At 35.8% G+C, this 21,939-nt stretch overlaps 1 protein-coding gene across 5 annotated transcripts in view; it reads left to right on the forward strand.

Moving 5' to 3' along the window:
* DIS3L2 (DIS3 like 3'-5' exoribonuclease 2) overlaps nt 1-21,939 on the forward strand; it is a 526,830-nt gene that overhangs the window by 60,834 nt on the left and 444,057 nt on the right. For 4 of the 5 annotated variants that reach the window (XR_013173119.1, XM_077155428.1, XM_077155431.1 and 1 more), the window contains exons 2-3: nt 1,044-1,186; nt 1,716-1,873. Coding sequence is in view for 4 of the 5 variants with exons in the window: in XM_077155428.1 (XP_077011543.1) it covers nt 1,135-1,186; nt 1,716-1,873 (210 nt within the window). In the remaining variant the exon portion in view is untranslated. Of the gene's footprint in view, nt 1-1,043; nt 1,187-1,715; nt 1,874-9,414; nt 9,518-14,755; nt 14,797-21,939 lie in introns of those variants that run through there. The other variant, XM_077155430.1, reaches the window with a different exon arrangement.

Genomic DNA, 21,939 nt, shown 5'->3' on the forward strand with positions numbered 1-21,939 from the left:
GTTTTCCACTACCTTGTTGGTTATGTAAGACCTTCTCTTTTTCTCCTTTTTTGCAATTGTTTGACTTTATCTCTGACTCTTTTTATAGATCACAAAGTGGCTTGTACCTTTGTGTTATTTCTGTTTTCTCTGAGTTAATATTAACTTAAATTTAAAGAAAATCTACAGTATTTTGATGAAAGATGCATGTGGGAAATTTAGAGAAAATGGAAGTTGTTGTTTAGAATGACATCTTGATCCATTTTATTGGAAAGCAAGCTGACCACCAGGGTTTTGGAATCTGCAAGTATAGGTTTGAATCAAGGGCTGGTGTCCAGCAGAGACTAGAAAGTTGTGATGATACATTCAGTATCCAGGTGGAAGACTGAGGGGCCAGCTGCACTGTCCACATTCCAGTTTGCTGATCTAGTCTGCTGCTCTTGTATGCCTTAGAAGGCTGCTTGAGCTTCTGGTCAGATGGCTGTTTGAGTTGGCAGCAGGTAGGAATAGGAGAATAGACATTGAACGACAATGTATTATCATGTTTTGAAAGCTAGTAGACCATCTGAATTTCCCTGCGTAGTTTTGTGCACCATCTTATGGCAATGAATTAGATTTTGTTGGTAGAATTTTCAGGTATTTACTTACTTGGCTTCATAGAGGTAAAGCGTTTGTCTAAGGTGAAACTTAGTAAATGCCAGATCTCTTCAGTATCTCTTCCATTGCAGCATATTAATTATAGAACTTTATGCCATTTTGGAAAACCATTTCATATGTTAAATAGAACTTCAGAATTTCTTAATTTCCACTTCGTTGTACCGTTTATGGAGATTTTTAGTTTAAGTTGCCCAAATTAGCAAGCTGGTGAGACCTGTGAGGGTGAAAACCTTGAGAGGAAATTCAGGACAGGTGGTGTACTTGACTAACTGCACAAGAGAACATGATGCCAGGACCCAGGAGGAGCACCATGTTGCCTTAGCCATACAAGTTCTAGAGTTCCGAGGACCAAGGAGGCTGCAGGTTAACTACTCTTCAGTCACCAATCTCTCTTTGGTTTCATTTAGTGACTACTGAGCTGCTCAAGGCAAGAAGGATTCTGCTCAGCATTGGAGCCTCCCTGGATCTGGAGAGAAGAGGCAGTTCTTGGAACCAGTAATGAGCCATCCTGACTACAGGCTGAACCTCCGGCCCCTGGGAACTCCCAGAGGTAGCAAAAGGAAAACAAGAGTCTGCTCTAGCAACTAAAGACCTAAAATACAAGTGGAATGGGTGTGGAGGTAGAGGGTGGGTCTTAGGACTGAGGGTGGCTGTAATTCTTTTGGTGACCTGTTAAATATTCTCCAGTGTTATTTATTCTCGAAATTGGTGTGGGTTTTAATTATCTTACTTTATTATTATTAAGTACAGTTGTTTAATTTCCTCCAGAGAAGTGACAGTTTTTAGCGATTCCTATTTTTAAAAGTTTGCGTCTGTGAACAGCAAAGCATACTGAACCCATTTTATTCAGATTATGTTCCATGCATGCTATAGAGCTGATTTAAAACTAAAGTCTCCTCTTTGTACATTTTGTTCACGTTTTCTTACCCATACGTTCCTTTTTGTGACTGTTTGAAATCATTGTCAGGGAGTTTTGTTTTTCTTGTAAGTATTTCTAAATTAAAAACAAAAGATATAAAATCTCCAGTTTTAAGAATGTTTGACTGGGGAAAAAGTTGATTGCTGCCTCATGTCTCTAGGTGTGTCCTCTGTGGTTGGCCCACATGGTATTGGTGCTTCACCAAATGACAAAAAGTTAAAGAACAAGTCCATGCGAGGGAAGAAGAAGACTGTGTTTGAAACCTACATGTCCAGGGAGGATGTTTCAGAAGGCCTGAAGAGAGGAACACTCATCCAGGTGCTTAAAAGACATTATAAGGCTGTTCTTTGTACATGTGGAATCAGAAGTTATCATTCATTTAAGTAATATTTATTGTCCTATGCTTAAGTGCTTGGAGAGAGATGATGACATATCAGGCACAGGGCTTACAACTTCTTAGGCCTCTAGTGCATAGTGGAGATGATAAGTGCCAACAAAGAGGTACAGACCATCTGAAACTTGAGAGGTGGGTGCCATTATTTCCAGTTGGAATCGCTTTCTTGGAAGGGCTATTTTTGAGCCAGGCCATGGATTGGTACAATTTGAGTAGGTAAAGATAAGAGTGAGAGTTTTACAAATAGAAGAATTAGTGTGAGTTTAGTAGCTTACAGAAGTGAGAAATAGAATTTGCATATATGGAATATCAACCAATTCAATTTGCCTGGAGCACATGGATCCTGAATAATGGATCCTCTTCACTGGAGAATAATGAATAAGAACTGTAGCTAGTATTTGTTGAGTCCTTTATAGTTTACAAAATACATCTTTCATAAACTAGTTTGGTAGTTTGGCTCAGCAAACATTTATTGAATATCCCCTGTGAGCCAGTCACAGTTATGGTTATGAGCATGCCGATGGGTACTCTAGAGATGAAGGTGGAGAAGACCACCTTTCTACAATTCAGAGTTCAAAGTCCACTGAGGGGAGACAGTCATGTGAACACATGACTTGAGTATAAAATAGTAAACACTGATAAAAGTGTGACCAGGGATATATTGGGAATGGGTAAACTGTATAGACTAAAGTTCTGGAGGGGCTTTCTTTAATAGCAGGTGACCTCTGTGATGAATATTGAAGAAAGGCATATTTGGGCCTAGTAAATGAGTGATATATGTGTGGGAAGGAGGTATGGAGAGGTAGTAGCACTAATGAAAGCATGAACTTGTGAAACAATATGGAGTAAGACAGCCTAGGTTCCTTTGGTGTGAAATCTGAGACAGGTAATAGTTAAGTATTAAGTGGGAGAGGGAGGCAGGACTTCATATTCTTTGAATTAAGTCTGTTTTGTAATTCTTGGATTAGTATAGAAATATTACCATGTATAACTTGGCTCACTTGAAAAAGTTGACTGTGTTCCATTTTTTTCTTATTCTGAGAGCTCAGCTCCTATATTTATGTTTTTCACTGAAGATTCATCCAATTAGCATCAGCTTTCTGTATTTAACTGTGGTCAAGTACACATTTGATTGATCTAGACTCTCAAATAGAAAAGCTGCTTTTAACAATTGAATTGGTCTTTCTGACTCTAGGGGTGCTGATGACTTGTTTTATTTTTATGTTTTTAATCTTCCCTGGGATTTTTTTGACAAGACCTCTAAGGAGGGTTGAAACTGCCTTTGGACGTTTGTCCATTTATTAATCCGTTCATTTGCTGTTCACTGTTCAGAGCACATGTTGAACTGTGTTTTGTCCACAAGTTTCTCTCCCATCCCCTATTTCCTATCTACCATAGTTTGGCCGTCTTCTTGTTTCGTGTTTGAGGACCCATTGTGCCTCTCCATTCTCATTGCCTGCCACTTTCCTCCAGAACACTCTACTTCATCTATCTCAAATGTCAGGCCTTTTCCTCTAAATACTGTGCTCTTTGATGTCTCTGTGACTTTATACATGCTATTCCTGGTGGTTGGAATGCTTTCTTCCGCTGGCTTGATATAATCGTGTTTGCCCTTTAAGTCTGTACCTAAATGTTACCTCCTTTGAGAAAGAAGCTTGACCTAAATTCTGCAAGATGAGTTGGTTGTCACCTTTCCTGAAGCTGACTTTTTTTGTTGACACTTTAATATAAACCTATTACCATTGCCTTGCATTCATGTTTCCCAGATAGACTGTTTTCACTCCCTTGAGGGCAGCATTAGTCCTATTCCTATAGATTAATACTGAGCTTGGCATTTGATTGATATTTGGTAAATTTATATTGAGTAAATACTTACTTGCTGACTAGATAAAGAATCTTTTTAAGATACTTTCTTTTTAAGAAGATACTATCTTTTTAAGAAGAATGAGGTGGGGGAACTTCAATAGTTATAACTTGAAATAAAAATAGTTTATAATTTTAGTTACAGAATATGCAGAGTTAGGGTGAGGGGAATATTCTGCAATGGTATTAATTTTGATCCTTCTTTTTAATTTTTACTTTTGAAGCAACTCTTTGCTGACAGTAAAAAAAAAAAAAAAGTCTAATCAATATAACAGCTCTCATTCCAAATAGCTTCTAAGTGATTCCTCCTGGCCTGTGACATCATGAAACTCTACAGCCAGAGCCTCCCCCTGTATGAGAACAGTTGTTCTTTGCAGATGGGGAAGGGAATGGTTTCCAGATATGAGGTCACTGTGTAAAATATACAACACTGTAAATAAGATTTTCATAGGCAGGGAAACAGAGTCCATCTGCTTTCTGATAAAAGCTTTCTGTATACAGGCCTTTCTGGGTAAGGTAAAAGCTAGATAATAAAAAATATTTTATTGTAGTTGGAGAAAATTAAAATTATTGGATATATATAAACATTTGTTAACTTTTATATTCAACTTAAATATACTGTTTTCTACTTCGTATCTAGAGAAGAAACTTTTTGAGAGATACTAAGGAGTTTTTTTGTAGGAGTAGAACAATCTTTTATTTTGTTTTCAGTATTTTGACTAATTAACATTTATTTGGTGTTTTGCCCTCTGTGGGGAGAGAGATCCACCATGACCAAGGTAGTCTTTTCCTGTATTTGAAATTGACCAGCACTACTAACACATGATAATGTACATGTAATTTTGAAAATTTTTTTTGTAAACAGTTGCTCATATCAAAGAACATATGTCCTTTCTTTCTCTGTAGGTTATTAAAGAGGTTATTAAAGGAGATGTGGGGAGAGATGAGGGTATGTGATAGGTGTACCTGGAAGGGGCTGAGATTTTGGTTGATGACCAAGGATGATGCAGGTATGAACATGGTAGAATTTGCTGGCTTCAGGTTTCCAGAAGATGTTTTGGCTAAAGGTATATCAGGTTGAACCCTTAGAGCTGCCTGAGTCAGAGTACACTCTAGAATATAATATTGGTTTGAAGTTGTTATTGGACCTCTGAAGAAATCCTAGTCCAGAAAGACAAAGGACAGGATGGCCTAATTTCTAGGACCTTTACGAAATGTTAAGGGTGAAATCAGCTGGAGAGCATTTGGGTATGAATTAAAGAAGGGAAAAATAGAAGTGACATTACTGTGGGGCTACCCAGTCATTTAGAAGAAACAGATGCTATTCAGAACCTAAATACCAGGAGTGATAGCAGAACTTTAACTCTGCAGACATGAATTAGTTAGCTTGACAAATGTTTCTCAACTGCCTACTGAAAGAACTACACGTTAGAAGAAATGACAACTTGTGATAAGTGCTAACAACAGAATAAGAATGATGAAAAAGGATGATTAGGGGAAACAAATTTACTTAGGGTGGGTAGGGAAGATCTTTCCATGGAAATGATCTCCGAGTTGAGATCTGAAGGGTGAGAATGAGCCAGCCATTTGAATAATAGGAAAAGTATATGGTGGGAAAAAGCAAGCAGAAAAAGGCTTGGCATTTTTGAGGTGCAAGAAGGAATCCTGGTGGAACTTGTAATCAAGGGGAGTTGCAATATGGGAATAGATTGGAGAGTTAAGGAGCAGCCAGATTGTGTAGTCTCTAGAGTTGGATTTTATTCAAAGAACAGTGGGTAGCCAAGAAGGATGTTTAGCAGTGAAGGAACATAATCTGTTTTATGTTTTAAAGAACCCCCAACATTTTGGCTATTGTGAGACAAACAGATGAGAGTGGGAACTGGGGGACCACATAGGAGTTTGTTGAATTAAACCAGGTGAGAAAATATGGAGACATGAACAATGTTAGTGGCAGAGAAGATGGAGAGAAGTGGATGGATTTGGAGCTAGAACTCATATGACATACTGGCGGGTTAAAAGTGGAAGGTAAGAAAAGTAAGGGTCTAGGACAATTCCTAAATTTTTGAGTAGAGCAGCTGGGTGGATGATGTTTCTGTTAACCAAGATAGAGAAAACTGGGGATTGAAATGTGGTGCTGAGGTTTTCTGGAGGAGGGGTGGTATGATGGGAGGATCCAAGGCACATGGAGAAGAATTTGTCTTTTGTTGGGAAAAAGAATTTTTCCTTTAGTGTAGTGGGAGAGATGGCAGAGAAGCTGAGTATTGGGTTAGATAGGTTGGTAGATTTGGTGATGGGAAAATGAAGGACCTCTACTCTGACGCTTTCTCTTTTCTCAGGGAAGTGTGAAAGCAGGATTATCAGCTGAGAGTGAGGATCAGAGTAGAGGGAGTGGAAAATTTGCAGAGAAAGAGAAGTATAAAATAGTTCTGAAAAATGAGACTTACTGAGAATGTTTGGTAGGGTTGTCGAACAGTGTTGGGTGCCCACTTGAAGATGTGGGTATGGGTGTAAGTTGGTGGTGCAAACACTTAATGATTATAAGAGCCAGGCAGATGGTGCAAATGAGTCACCTGGTGTCAGCTGTGGCAAATAGAAAGGCAGTCTGCTAGAGTCAAGAGCATGGATTCTGGAGTCTGACTTCCTGGGCTTTAATGTGGTATGAATTTGGGTGGTTTACTTCACCTCTTAGTGCTTCAGTTTTGTCATCTGTAGAAGAAGATAATAGTACTTAACCTCATAGGGTTGTTGTTTTGAGAGTTAAATTAGTTAATAGCTTAAAAAGCTCTCAAAACAGTGTCTGGCATATAGTGTATACCTTTGTAAGTGTTACTTGCTTTTGTTTTATCACTGTAAGAGGAACATCTATCATTCAGCTGGCAGACAGTTGCTGCCATGTGGGTATACCTGTCCGTAGTTGTTAGGTCTTATGATTTTCCAAGAATATCTGGAAATATGTATTTTTTGTTTGTGAAATCCCTGTTTTAAGTATTCTCAGATATTGTGTAAGCCAAATTAAACGTATTTTGATTCCCAAATTAGACTAATTGTCCAGTTGGGTGGTATTTTTCTATGATGACATTTAGCTTGGGTACACAAGCTTGGGTATACAGGCAGAAGGCAGATAGTTGGGATCAAGTGAGAGTAGGATTTTGCTAGTTGAGTATAATAGGAAGAACAGATCCAAGACTCAGGGTTTGCAAGGGCAGGATATAATGACAGATCTTGGCAACTAAGTGGCCACAGAAGAAAGTAAACCTATAGGGGGAGGATAAAGAATAGCGAAATATGGTCAGGTCAGTGGGTTGGTGGTCTTAGTGAGGCTGAAGCACTGTTGAAATGGGGTTTCTACCTTAAGTGAACAAGGAGGATAGAAGATTGTGATTAGAAAGTGTGATGTTTGATTTTTTATTTTTGGAGGTACAGTTATCAGTGATGACAAGGCAGGCTGTGAATATGAGAGAGAGGGGTTGAGGTGGGTTATGTTAGTCAGGGTTCTCTAGTGAAACAGAACCAACAGGGGAGATCTGTAAATGTGAGATTTATAAAGGTGTCTCATGCAACTGTGGGAATGGAAGAGTCCAAAATCCATAGGACAGGCTGTGAAGCTGGTGGCTCTGATGAAGGGTCTGGACGAACTTCACAGGAGAGGCTCACTGGTTGAAGAAGCAGTGAAAAAGTCTCTTTCCTCCCTTAAAAGCTCCAGCTGATTGGATTATCTTGTTGTAGGAGACATGCCTTAGTTGATCATAGATGATATCAGCCACAGATGCAATCAACTGACTGATGATTTACTACACCAACCTTCCAATTTATCAGCCAGCCATGAAGTATCCTTGGAGCAATGGTCAGGCCAGTGCTTGCTCAACCAAACAACTGGGCGTGATCATTTGGCCAAGTTGACACCAGAACCTAAACATCACGTGGTAGAGGACAAAGTGGTTAGAGTGACAGCCTAGGGTTGCCTGGATTGACCATATGGATGTCAAAGTCCCCAAAGTGATTGGAAGGGTGGGGTTGGAGAAGAAGGGTGAGCTATGTATTAAAACAGTGAATTAAGGATATACCAAAAGGTTTGAGTATGAAAGCAATAAGGAGATACAGCAAGTCATAGAGCTAATGACATGAACTTCTAAAGATCTGGGATTTTTAAAAGAGGATGGAGGAAGACAATATATTAAAGCCACAATGGGGAAGCAGGGAGGAACCATTCCACCCCCACCCCCCACCCCGGTTTTTGAGATAGATGGGATGCCAGAGATGAAACAGGTTCCCTTTGAGAGCACTTCAAGGGAAGTGGTAATATAGGAGACAACCAAGATTCAGTTTAGGCAAGGAATAGTCACAGGAACATTCAGAGGAGAGGTTGAGGATATAAAATCCTCATGGATCAAGTTGCAGGCCTAGGAAAGAGTTTGGGAGGAAAATGAGGAATTGGAATGGATTATATTACAGGATGGTCGTAGAAATATGGAAGTGAAAATCCTGGACTTCTGTAGGTGGCTAAGATGAACACATATCTGGTGAAAGTCTCTTTTTGCTGAAAAGACCATTTCTTGACTTGCTTTACTGACAGCTTCTTTATCGGGCTGCAGGAATGACTCTGGTTCTGAACTCTATTGGGGTTTCTTCCTTAGTGTCTGTACTCTTTCAAGTGGTCTGTTTTTGAGACCCAGTTCTTAAGAGTTATGCTCTAGTCAAATTTATAAATGCTATTCATGAGCAAGGCTTCTGCCCTTTTTCTGTGTACGTTTATAGTTCAAGAATTTTGTACTAGACAATTAAGAATAAAATCTTTAAGATACTTTTAGTATCTTTTCTTTAAAATATCAAGCCTAGGTGCAGCCCTGAGTAACCCATCTCTTTCCCCTGAACTCAGCCTTGGCCTAAGTGTTCTGTAAACAAAGTCACTTTCAAAGTAGAAGGTAGTTTTATTTCTGTATTCTACTTCTTCATGTACGAACCATTTCAAAAGTAAGTAAAAAGAACAGGATGAGCATTATGAGAGATAAAATAAAAGCTAGGAAAAATTATTATAGATAAATGTTAACAGATCTGAAACTGAAGATTAGCAGTAAACAAAGAGTGAAGAAAATTTTCCAAATCTTAAACACAAAAGAACACAAACAAAAAAAACCTAGTCCAGAAATTTGAAAGAACTCAGCTATTTTCCAGGCAAAATTAATTTAAAGAACATCCAAATCTTTTCAGATGCAAGCATAATGAATTTAAAAATTTAATAGATAAAGAACAACCAATGGGAATAGAGTAGGACACCTAGAATCAAACTCTTGTCAGGTATGGAATTCTGGTTTATGATAGAGGTTTCATGTAAGATCTATAGGAAAAAGGAGTTGGAAAAAATTAGTTATCCATATGGGAAAAGATGAATTTTGATCTCTATCTTACGCTGTGTAGAAAAGTCAACTTCCGAAGGATTGACTAAACTGCCAACACCAAAACTTTAAAACTCTTAGTAGAAAATATAAATATCATTTAAACCTTGGAGTATGGAAAGGTTTCTTAAACTAAACACAAAAACACTGACTGTAAAAGATTGATTAAAAAAGCTGTATTAATACTGTGAACTTTTGTTTATTGAAAGATACCTTAAAGAAATTTAAAAGACAAGTTACAAACTGGGTGAAGATATTTACAAGGCATACAGCTTACAAAGAATTTCTCAGAAGAGAAAATACACATGATTGGTAAGCATATATATGAAGAGATATTCAACATCATCAGCAATCAAGGAAATGCAAATCAAGGAAATCCAGGTCAAGACCACAAAACTTAAAGAGTTTTATGGTACCATGTGTTGGAGAGACTGTGGTTACAAAATGTTTCATGTTACTGTTGGGAGTGTAAATTGGTTTAACTGCATTGCAAAGCAGTTTTGTATTAGCTCTCAAAATTGAACATCATCATTACAACTCAGCAATTTTCCTATGTTTGTAACCAAGAGAAATCCTTGCATATATACAAAAAGAGATATATACAGTAGTGCTCATAGCTGTTCTGTTAACAATACCAAGAAAAAGGAAATAATAAACTGTGATTATATTCAAACAGTGAAATATTTCAGTGCATAATTTCAATGAACTACGCAGTATACAACAATAGGATGAATCTTATTAATAAAGTAAGTGAAAAAAGTCCAAAAATACTACATGTTGGATTGAATCATATCCCCTACAAAAGACATGTTCAGATTTTAATCTGCATTTATGATGTGAACCCATTTATAATTTGGACCTTTGAAGATGTTATTAGTTAAAATGTGGCCAGACTACATATCAGGGTAGGTCTTAATCCATATGGCTGTAACCTTTTGTAGAGAGAAACTTTGAATACAGTCAGAGAAAGCCACAGGAAGAAGCCGCAAGTTAGCAGAAACCTGAAGAGTAGACACAGGGAGAGAGATCAGCATATGATGGAGGCCTGCTATTATTAGAGTGTGACAGATTTTGGTGAAAGCATGTCCTTGCCAACATCTTAATTTTGGACTTCTAGGCTTCAAAGCCATGAGATAATAAATGCTTAGTATTTAAGCCAACTCATTGTGTAGTATTCGTCATAGCAGCTCTGGCAGAGTTAGGCATTACATACCGCTTGATACCCTTTTTATAGTTAAATGACTTTTTTTTGTTGTTATAAAACAAAGTTTATTCTGCAATATTTTATCATAACAAATTGCATCTCTTTGGTAAAAATAAATTTTATAAACATTTTAATAATCAGAGGTTAGATACAAAACTTAAACATTTGTTAAGTTGCTTTTAATATGAGTAAAAGACTGGCAACTGGTAAGTGGTTCCCTCATGTCTGGGTCATCTATTGGCAGTTACAAATCAAATTGAGGACAGTTTCTGTGTAAATGACTTTTTTTGAATGCTTATCTTAGTTTCTTTTTTTATTGTATAATATAACATATATACAAAGCAAGGAAAGAAAAAAGCAGTAATTTTCAAAGCATTCTTAGACAATTAATTATAGGACAGATCCCAGAGTTTGTCATGGGCTACCATATGATCCTCTCAGATTTTTCCTTGTAGCTGCTCCAGAATATAGGAGGCTAGAAGGTATAAATATTTTTTTTGTATAAATTTTTTTTTATCACCACAGTAGACTTTTTTCCTTTCTTTTTTTTTTTGTGAAAAATAACATCTATACGGAAAAGCAATACATTTCAAAGCACAGCAACAACAATTAGTTGTAGAACATATTTCAGAGTTTGATGTGGGTTACAATTCCACAATTTTAGGTTTATACTTCTAGCTGCTCTAAGATACTGGTGACTAAAAGATATCAATTGAATGATTCAGCAATCATACTCATTTGTTAAGCCCTATCTTCTTTATATTACTCTACCATCAGCTTTGATCTTTCTAGCCCTCTCTTTAGGGGTATTTGGGCTATGGCCATTCTAACTTTTCATGTTGAAAGGGTCTGTCAATAATATGGGGTAGGGAGATGGAACAGGCTGATGTTCTGAAGAGGCTGGGCCCTCTAGGTTTTTGGACTTATCTGGTCCAAGGACCCACCTGGAAGTTGTAGGTTTCTGGAAAGTTACACTAGTGTATGGAACCTTTGTGGAATCTTATATATTGCCCTAGGTGTTCTTTAGGATTGGCTGGAATTGTCCTGGTTGGGGTTTGGCAGGTTATGATAGGTAGCAATGTCTAACTGAAGCGTGAGTAAGAGCAACCTCCAGAGTAGCCTCTCAACTCTATTTGAACTCTCTCTGCCACTGACACTTTATTAGTTACACTTCTTTTCTCCCTTTTGGTAGGATGGAGTTGTTGATCCCGTGGTCCCAGGGCTGGATTCATCCCTAGATTAATTGACTTTTAAATTTAGAAATGTGTTTTTAAAGACTGTATTGGAAACAATAACATTACATGAAAATTAAAATAAGGGAATGATGAACCAGGGTTCAGATTATGGGGCAGTCTCATGGTATAGGAAAGAGGAGGGGGCCTTATGTTAAATGTAGATAATTGTCAAGGACATAGGTTTTACTTGGGTGTTAGGATCATGGGAAATAATAGGTTATTAATATTATCTAACTAAAATGAGAAATAGGTCATATATGGATTAAGCATGAAAGTGTGTCATGATCAGGGATTTTGATTAATTCATTTTTGTGTACCTGAGGTTTATCCCACAAAGGTAAAGAAAAGTCTTACTGTGAATAAGTAGGAAAAAAATGGGTTGATTGAATAGCAGAAATTAGTTTGATTCAGAAATTAGTTTCACTGAAGTGAAAACTGGAAATTGTTGGTACAGTGACTACTGAGTTATTTGTAACACCCAAATATTTTACTTAAATTAGTGAGTGAGTGCACTAGTAAAAATTCTCAGATTACAATAGCCCCACAAAATATAACACTTTAGATACTTTTTTTTTTTTTTTTTTTTTTTAACATGGGCAGGTGTCAGAAATCGAACCCGGGTCCTTGGGCATGGCAGGCAAGCACTCTTACCTGCTGAGCCACCGTGGCCCGCCCACTTTAGATACTTTTGCCGTAGAGTTTTGAACAATGAATTAAAATTCAGACTCCTAGGAAGCAAGTCTAGAAAGAGCTGAGATAATGTGATAAAAACCATTGGTCTTAAAATTTTTAAGTATGGAATGAAGAATGTTTTGGCAGAGCTAGGAGATGCCCAGAGGTAAAATTTAGTAGAGATAAAAATAGGATTTACTTTTAAATATTTGTAGAAGGTAGAACCAAATAACAAATAGTATACTATAACAGAAAATAGAGTAGATATAGTCAGGGAAAACATCATAAACTGGAAGAATATAAAAGGTGACCCAAATAAGTTCAATTTAAACTGTTTAATTTCCTCATTATTGTATATATGGATGTGAAACTTCTGGCCAGAGAAAATGTGACACATTTCCTTCAAAGGAGTGACAGTTTGATATTTCAGCTGCAGCAATGGAATATCTTCCAGATGGTGACAGAGTATCTTCAGTGTGCTGAAAGATATTAAATTCTTTACCCAGCAAAAATTTCACTAATGAGAGTGACATAAAGACATTTTTAGACAAAAATTTAAAGTTTTCCTCTACTAAACTTCCTAAAGGAAAATTTAAAGAATATACTCTTTATTTTTTAATAAAAGAATTAAACATGATCTCATGTGGAAGATCTGAGATGCAAAAAGGAATGAAGAATATAGAAAATGATAACTAGTGATAAAATCTAAATAAACATCAGCAGTATAAAGCAATAATAACAATATCTTGTGGAGTTATAAACTTAAATCAAAATACACAGTAACAAGAATCTGTGTTGGGGGTAGACTTGGAATTGTGAAGACATTGATTAATCTTTATATTTGAATTAATAAAGCGTGGTTGTGTAATTTCTAGGATGACAATGAAAAGAATAGAAACAGTATATTACTGTCAAGCTAGAGGGAAAAAATTAAGTGATTTAAAAGTTACTCAAAAGAAAGCAAGAAAGAGAGAAAAAACCAGAATAGGAAGGATAATTAGAAAGCACTAAATTGGATATTTGCTGTATATCCCCAAATATCAGTAATTTTGTTAAATTTAAATAGTCTGTATGCTCCAGTTTAAAAAGATGATTATAGACCAGATAAAATGGAAAATCTATTTTATGGGGGTAAGTATAAAAATATAATTAAAGTTTGAATGTAATACCAAGAAATAATTTCCATCTTTCACAAATTCTTCCACTCTGCCAGTTTATTTTATGGGCTAATCTAATTTTGGGATCAAAACCTAGGTAGTCTTAAGAGGAAAATTACAAGCCAATCTTTCTCATGAATTTAGATGAAAAAAATCCTGAGCAACCTATTAGGAAGTCTTTTTACAAAAGAGTAATACAGGGCAGGCCATGATGGCTCAGCAGGCAAGAATGCTTGCCTGCCATGCCAGAGGACCCGGGTTCGATTCCCGGTGCCTGCCCATGTGGAAAAAAAAAAGTAATACAGGGGTGCAAGGGTATTTCACTGGTAGAATTCTCGTCCACCATGCAGGAGACCTGGGTTAGGATTCCTGGCTCATGCATTCCCCGCCTCCCCCCCCTAAATTTTCAGCAATGGTGCTGCATTAATGGGAAGTCACATGGGAAAAGAATGAAATATGACCCCCACCATGCAGCATTCAAAAAATAAAAGAGTAATGCATTGCAGCAAAGTTAGACTTGTCTCAGAATGTGAGGTTTTTTTTTGTTGTGTGAGGTTGTTTTAACATTAGAAAACCCATGAACCATACTGAGTAGATCAAAAAAGAAAAATCATATTTTTATCTCAATAGGTGAAGAAAAAGCATTTGATAAAATTCAGCAGCTATTCATGATAAAATTTTTAGCATGCTAGGAATAGAAAGGAGGGACCTTAACTTGATAGAGAATATCCACTTATTTTATAGTTAAATATTGATATGGTTAAATGTCTCAAGCCCTTCCTTTGAGATTAATAATGAGGAAAGGTTGCTCACTACTATTTTTCTTTTTTTTTCTACTATTACTTTTCTTTAGCAGTGTTTTCAGTTCCCAGCTGAATGGGAATGCAAGAAAAAGATTTTTGAAAAGATGCAATGATTCAGCAGGAAAATAAAAAATGTCAAGTGTGTGTATATGTGTTTTTTTATATTGATGTGTGTTTATTAATCTACAGATAAAATATTAGAATTAAAAATGTTTTGCAGAGTTGCTGGATATAAAAATCAAGGCATTTCTGTATGCCAGCAACAAATGCTTAGAATATTAAATTTAAAAAATGTTATAAAAAATAAAATACCTAGAAATGGAAGATGTGCAAGTTTCCTACAAAGAATATTTTAAAATCTTTATTTAGAAATATTTTAAAAACTTTAATAAACAGAGAAAGATAACCATGTTCAGGGACAAGAAGATGGACTATTGCAAAGATGTTCAGCCAAATTGATTTTTTTTTTTTTTTTTTAGTGCATAGTCTGGGAATTGAACCTGGGCCTCCTTCATGGAAGGTGAGCATTCTACCTCTGAACTACATGTGCATCCTCAAAATGAGATTTAAAGTTAGCCCAAGTGAACTCAAAATTCATGATCAATTTAAAAGAGTGTTTTTTAGCCTACTTTTTGTTATTTTTGTGAAATTGGACAAGCTATTTCTAAAATTTATATGGAGGTACAGAGGACCCAGGATAACTAATACAATCTTGAAGAACAACGAAGTTTAGGGACTAACTTGATTGGATCTCAAATACTTACTATAAAGCTATAAAAATTAGGCAATGAAATATTGACACAGAGCTAAACAGATTATCCTGTAGAACAGAATAAAAAATTTAGAAACAGACTCATGCATTTTTGGAATCTTTTTTTTTTTTTTGTCTTTAAACAGAACAAATTTATTTTCTTACAGTTCTGAAGATCAGACATCTGAAATCAGTCTCACTGGGCTAAACTCATGGGGTTGTCATGGCTGGTTCCTTCCAGAGGCACTAAGGGGCAGTCCATTTCCTTGCCTTTTCAAGCTTTAGAGGCCACCTACATTCCTTGGCTCATGGCCCCTTTTCTCTATCTTCAAAGCCTGCAGCATAGGCATAGCATTTTGCAATCTTTCTCTCTCTGACCTATGTCTCCATCATCGTATTTTCCCCCTAACTCTAATCTTCTTGCCTTCCTTGTGGTAGTCTTCCCACCTCAAGGTCCTTAACTTTATCACCAAAGCCCCTTTGCCATGAAAGGGCAACATAGGCACAGGTACCAAAGATTAGGAAGAAGACACCTTTGGAGGGCTGTTCTGCTACCAGCATGGACAGATCTCAGCTTTCCCCTCCCCTGAGGTGTGTTTGACACAGCTTCTCAGAGGTTGCCTAGTAGGAGGGAGCCCTAGCAATAATCCAGTCACTAGTACCCCCTTTGTTGGCTTTCCACCCTCCCCGTCTCTCTTCCTTGCTCCCTCCCATTCTCCATGGGATCACTTTGCAAAACACGCCTCACATCCACATCCTTGCCCCAGGGTCATATTTTAGGGAGAATGCAAACTAAGGTACTAGTCTGATTCTACCACCACATAGGCCCACCCTTTGGCACACTAGTTTTATTAATTTTTGTCAATGAAGCAAGCTATAAGAAAGAGCAGAAGGAAGGATGCAAGAAAGGCAGGCAAGCTGGCCAAGTTCAAGTTAGAGGCCATTTCCATTAGTCTAAATTAATTTAAGAGCTTCTCTTCATCTAATGATACCACCCAGAAAGTGAAGGACATGCCACAAAGTAGAAGATATTTACTTATAACCATCAAAGAACTAGCATCCAGAATATGTAATGATCTCCAACAATAATTAATGAGGTAAAAGCAGACAGTCCAATAGAAAAATGAGGAAATGACTTGAACACACACTTCATGAAAGATGTAGTATAAAGGACTTAGAAAAATACAAAAAGATGGTACATCCTCATTAAAACTCAGGGAAATGCAATTGAAATCAATGATATACCTGTTCTACATTTATCAGAATGGTGAAACAATACAAAGTGGTAGTGAGGATATGGAACAAGGGGAACACTCATGCAATTTCTGGAAGAATGTAAATTGATATAATTCCGTGGGGAAATAATTGACATTGTGCCAGTAATTCCACTTCTGAGTATATAAATGTGTATATCCTAAAGAGACTCTTGTACCTTTGCACTAGAATACTTGAACAAGAATGTTTTAACAGCATCATTAGTCATCATCTCAATCTGGAAAACTGATTGTCCATCAAGAGTAGATTGGGTGAATAAGTTGTGGTGTATTTGTGAATACCATAGAGCAGTGTAAATGAATGGACTGTTGCTATATGCACCAACAGGGGTAAATCTCACAGACATATTAATTAGTGAAGGGCACAAGACAAAAAGAATCAGAAGATAGAAGGCAGAAAATTATGTGCAGTTACTTTGCAAAACATGTAAAAATAACCAAAATCATTCGAATAAACATACATAGGTAGTACAAATATAGAGAAAAGCAAGAAAGAGATTACCATAAAAGGATATTAGTTACTTCTTGGGGGAAGTTATGATTGGAGAGACGGATACTGGTTACTTTATAGGGGAAGTTATGTTGGGGAGAGATGTGTGTTGGATTTCTGGGATAATTGGTAGAATTCTATACTTGACCTGGGTAGTAGTTACATGGATGTTTGCCTTATAATAATTCTTGAAATATATGTACATATATAATATGCCTTCCTATGTTAAACCTCACAGTTAAGATACTTAGGAAAATATATGAAAAATATACCAACTCTTCTGATAATTCATAGGAAATAATAAAAATTAAAAAATGAAATATTTTCTCTAATCAGATTTTGCAAGTAATAAATGAGTTTTAATGCCCATTAACATTAATTTTTATTTTAAAATTTTTGTAACATTTAATAAAATTTAATAAAAATTTTAAGAAATTTTAAAATTTCAGCTTTATTTAATTTCAGTCAATATTTGTTATTTACAGTTTGCATTTCTTTTAATAAGTAAGTTTAATATTTTAGAAGAAAAAGCTTTTTTGAAAACATGAGAGGGCAGTGCGATGGTGGCTCAGTGGCAGAATTCTTGCCTGCCATGCCAGAGACCTGGGTTTGATTTCCAGTGCCTGTCTATGCAAAAAAAAAAGGTAATTAAAGAAAAACAAAGCAACAACATGAGAAATAGTTGTAATTTCTCAAATTCCATTTACTTGAATTTACATTTTAATGAATTATATATTTGAATACAATTATATTTTAATTTTTAATCATTTAGATCACTGTTATCAATAGAAATACAAATTATATAAACATAATTATATAAAAGCCTAGATTATAGCAATAATTGAATTTTTTCAAGTTTTATTTTTTAATTTTTAAGGTTTTTAATATAAGAAAAACAATACACTTAGAACCACCAAAAATGGGTATGTTAGTTAGCTTAACTGGCATATTTAAATAAAGTATCCAGATAATCATTGTAAAGCCTGTGTTTGTGCAGTAAGTTTCATAAACCAATTTAAAATTAAGGCAACAAGAAAAAAATCTACATATTCAGATAGCAAAGTTCTTAAATTCTAAATATAAAATACTAACTTAGATGACCGTTTGATCAGCTGTCAAAGCTGTGAATGTTCTCAAAATATCAAGTAGAAAGTTCTTACGAATATCTACATTGTTACAATAATGACCTATGTTACTAAATATTTTCCTTATTTCAGGAAAATATGAAAATGCAAATATTTTTACCGTTAACATATGGAAATCTTAACCACCTAAAGTGGATGTCCTAGTTAGCTTATTCATAGGCATATTATAAAAAAAAAATTTAAATAACCATTGTAAAGCCTGTTTTTACAATATGTTTCATAAACCAATTTAAAATGAAAGCAAAGAAGGAAAAAAAAATCTGTGAATACAGATATCAGAGTTACTTGAACTCTATTAAACAGTATCTTAAATGCCATTTGATTATCAAAACTGTGTTCTCAAGATATCAAGTAAAAAGTTATTACAAATATCACATTTTTCATAGAAGGGAGCTATGTTACTAACACTTTCAAATTGTCGATTTCAGGAATTTTAACTAATATTACTATAACTAACTATCATTGAACGTAATTAGTATTTTTGTTGAAATAAAAGTGATAACTAGAAAAATAAAATTTATGGAGTAAATATGTATATATTTATGAATTATTTGTATATTTATTTTATTAATTATCCTAACATTGCTCACCCATCAACAGAGCACCAACACATGCAAAGTAATTAAATTTCAGCCCCTTTTTCACTTTGCCAACCTTCAAACGTATAAAATCCCAAGTGGCCAAAATTGACTAAAGAAGAAAAATAACCATGTCCAAATGTAGAAATAATTGGACAGCATGTGAAGTATGAAATAATGTAGTCATCTGAGTTTGGACAGTTACTGGGTGTCCTAAGTTGCGATAAGAAGGCATGCAAAAGTTGAAGTTAAAAATGGAAGGGGTGGCCAAGGAATGAATAAAAGGATTTTTGAGCTTTTCTGGGCATTGGTGTGATGGAATATGATGAATTTGTCATGGCCCATATTCATCTAATTAACTATGGGATGTTCTCTAATGGTCCTTATCAGCCTGAGCATAGAAGCAGAGAAAAGAAATCTTTGTGTGTTCTCAAGAATTGGAGCTTTGCTGGGCAGGTGGGATGGATGTCTGTGGAGGTATTTGTTGGATATAGAATTTTATGTTAACAGTTGATTCTTTGAGCACTTACTGGTGATCCATTTGTTTTTGTCTGCATAGTTTCTCATGAGAAGTCTGCTGTCATTTTAAAAAAATCTTTTAAAATATTTTATTAATTTTTATTATTATTTTTAAATATTTTATTGAGACAGATTCACATATCATATAGTCCATCCAAAGTATACATCCAGTGGCTATCATCACATGGTTGTGTATTCATCACCATAATCATTTGTAGAACATTTGCATCACTCCAGAAAAAGAAATAAGAAAAACCCATGCATCCCATCTTATTGACCACTAGTATTGCAATCTACCCAATTTTTTTTGTACCCTTTGTTCTCCCTAATATTTGTTTAATTGTTTGTCCTTATTTTTTTTACTCATCTGTCAGTAAAGGATAGAGGAAGTGTCAGCCACAAGGTTTTCACAATGACACAGTCACATTGTAAAAGATATAGAGTTATACAATTATCTTCAAGAATCAAGGCTACTGGAATACAGTTCAGCAGTTTCAGGTACTCTGATATCAGCCACTCTGATACACCATAAACTAAAAAGGGATATCTATATAATGTGTAAGAATAACCTCCAGGATAACCTCTCGACTCTATTTGAAATCTAATTGAAATCTCCTAGCCCCTGACACTTTATTTTGTTTGATTTCTCTCTTCCCCCTTTTGTTCAGGAAGACTTTTTCAGTCGCATAGTGCTGGATTCCAGATCATCCCCGGAGTCCTGTCCCATGTTGCAAGGGAGATTTACACCCCTGGGATTCATGTCCCACATAGTGGGGAGGACAGTGAGTTCACCTGCCGAGTTGATAGGTCCACATCTGAGCAACGAAAGAGGTTCTCTGGGGGTGACTCTTAGGCATAATTATAAGTAGGTTTAGCTCATTCTTTGCAGTAATAAGTTTCATAGAGGTGAGCCTGAAGATTGAGGGCTCAGCCTATTGAATTGGTTATCCCCTCTGCTTGCAAGAATATATGGGATTCCCCAGATGGGGAAGTTTAATATTTTTTTTACTTTCTCCCCAGTCCTCCAAGTAGACTTTGCAGATAGTTTCTTATTCCCTGCCCATTGTGTCTGGTTTGTTTCTTGGCATCACACTGACCTGTACAAACCAGTAACATCTCACTCCTTGCTCAAGATTCCATGTAATTATGGTGTTCAAATAAACTCACCATATAAGTTAGATTAGATAACATGCTATCACAAATATAAATTTTGCATCAAATAAATATCTCTTTCTTTGGTCTCACACAGAAGTTGGAAGTTTTAAAAGATAGACCATATCGTCCTTTACTCTGTATTCTGATTTACCTTAGTTGTATCCAGATGAGCTTCATTCATATCTCTAATTGAAGTCTGATTGCCTTTTCAACTTTTTAAATGGTTGCTGTATGGGTAGTGCTGATTGTCATAGCTTCAGGTCTCTAACTCTGAGTCTCAGATGTCACACAAATATGTGAAGTTCCAGGGAATGACCAGGTTATGCACAAATAGCATCTCAGAATTTAGAAATGCTAGTTACAACTCCAGAATAGGTGTCACTACTATAAAAGCTTACGATCTAGGAACCTTTACAGTAGGCCCCAGTCTGATAACCCATGCTCCTGATTTCAATTCTGAGTTTGTTTATTATTGCTAGTCCATATACTATTGCTGGATCTTAAAGATGTTTTCCTGTATTTTCTTCTAGAAGTTTTATGGTACTAGCCATTACATTTAGGTCTTTAATCCATTTTGAATGAATTTTTGTATAGGGTGTAAGGTAGGGGTCCTCCTTCATTGTTTTGGCTGTTGAAATCCAGTTCTCTCATGCTCATTTATTAGAAAGACTGTTCAGTCCCAGTTCAGTGTATTTGGGACCTTATCAAAGATCAAATGTCCATAAATTTGGTGATCAATCTCTGTACTCTCGACTCAATTCCACTGGTTAATACTTCTATCTTTGCGCCAGTACCATGCTGTTTTGACCACTGTGGCTTTATTGTAAACTTTAAAGCAGGAAGTGATAGTCCTACCAGTTCGTTCTTTGTTAGGACATCTTTAGCTATTCAAGGTCTCTTTCCCTTCCATATAAATTTGAAATTAGCTTTTCCAAGTCTTCAGAGTAGTTTGTTGGGATCTTGATTGGTATTGCATTGAGTCTGTAGATCAGTTTGGGTAGAATTGACATCTTGACAACATTCAATGTTCCTATCCATGAGTATGAAGTATCTTTCCATTTATTTAGGTCATTTTTAATTTCTTTCAGCAAATATTTATAGTATTCTATGTATAAGTTCTTGACCTCTCTGTTAGGCTTATTCCTAGATCCATGATTCTTTTGGGTGCTGTTTTGAATGGAAGTTTTTCCATAGTTGTCACTTCAAATAGGTCATTACTTGTATATAGAAACATTGCTTATTTTGTACATTTATCTTGTATCCTGCTGCTTTGCTGAATTTATTAGCTCAGGTAGCTTTGTTGTAGATTTCTCAGGGTTTTCTATGTATAGGATCATATCGTCTGCAAATAATGAAAGTTTAACTTCTTCCTTTCCTATTTGGGGCCTTTTATTTCTTTCTCCTCTAATTTCTCTAGCTAGGACTTCTAATACAATATTTAATAATAATAGTGACAATGGGTATCCCTGTCTTGTTCCTAATCCTTAGGGGAATGCTTTTCATTTTTCACCAGTAAGTATGATGCTGGCTATGGGTTTTTCATATATACCCTTTATGATATTGAGAAAACTTCCTTTGATTCCTAACCTTTGGAGTATTTTTATCAGGAAAGAATGCTGGATTTTGTTGAGTGCCTTTTCAGCATCAATCAATATGATCATGTGATTTTTCTCTTTCGATTTGTTAATGTGCTGTATTACATTGATTGATTTTTTTATGTTGAACCACCCTTGTATTCCTGGTATGAATCC

Source organism: Tamandua tetradactyla, chromosome 3, assembly GCF_023851605.1.
Source record: "Tamandua tetradactyla isolate mTamTet1 chromosome 3, mTamTet1.pri, whole genome shotgun sequence".
In the NCBI taxonomy this organism is placed as follows: Eukaryota; Metazoa; Chordata; class Mammalia; order Pilosa; family Myrmecophagidae; genus Tamandua; species Tamandua tetradactyla.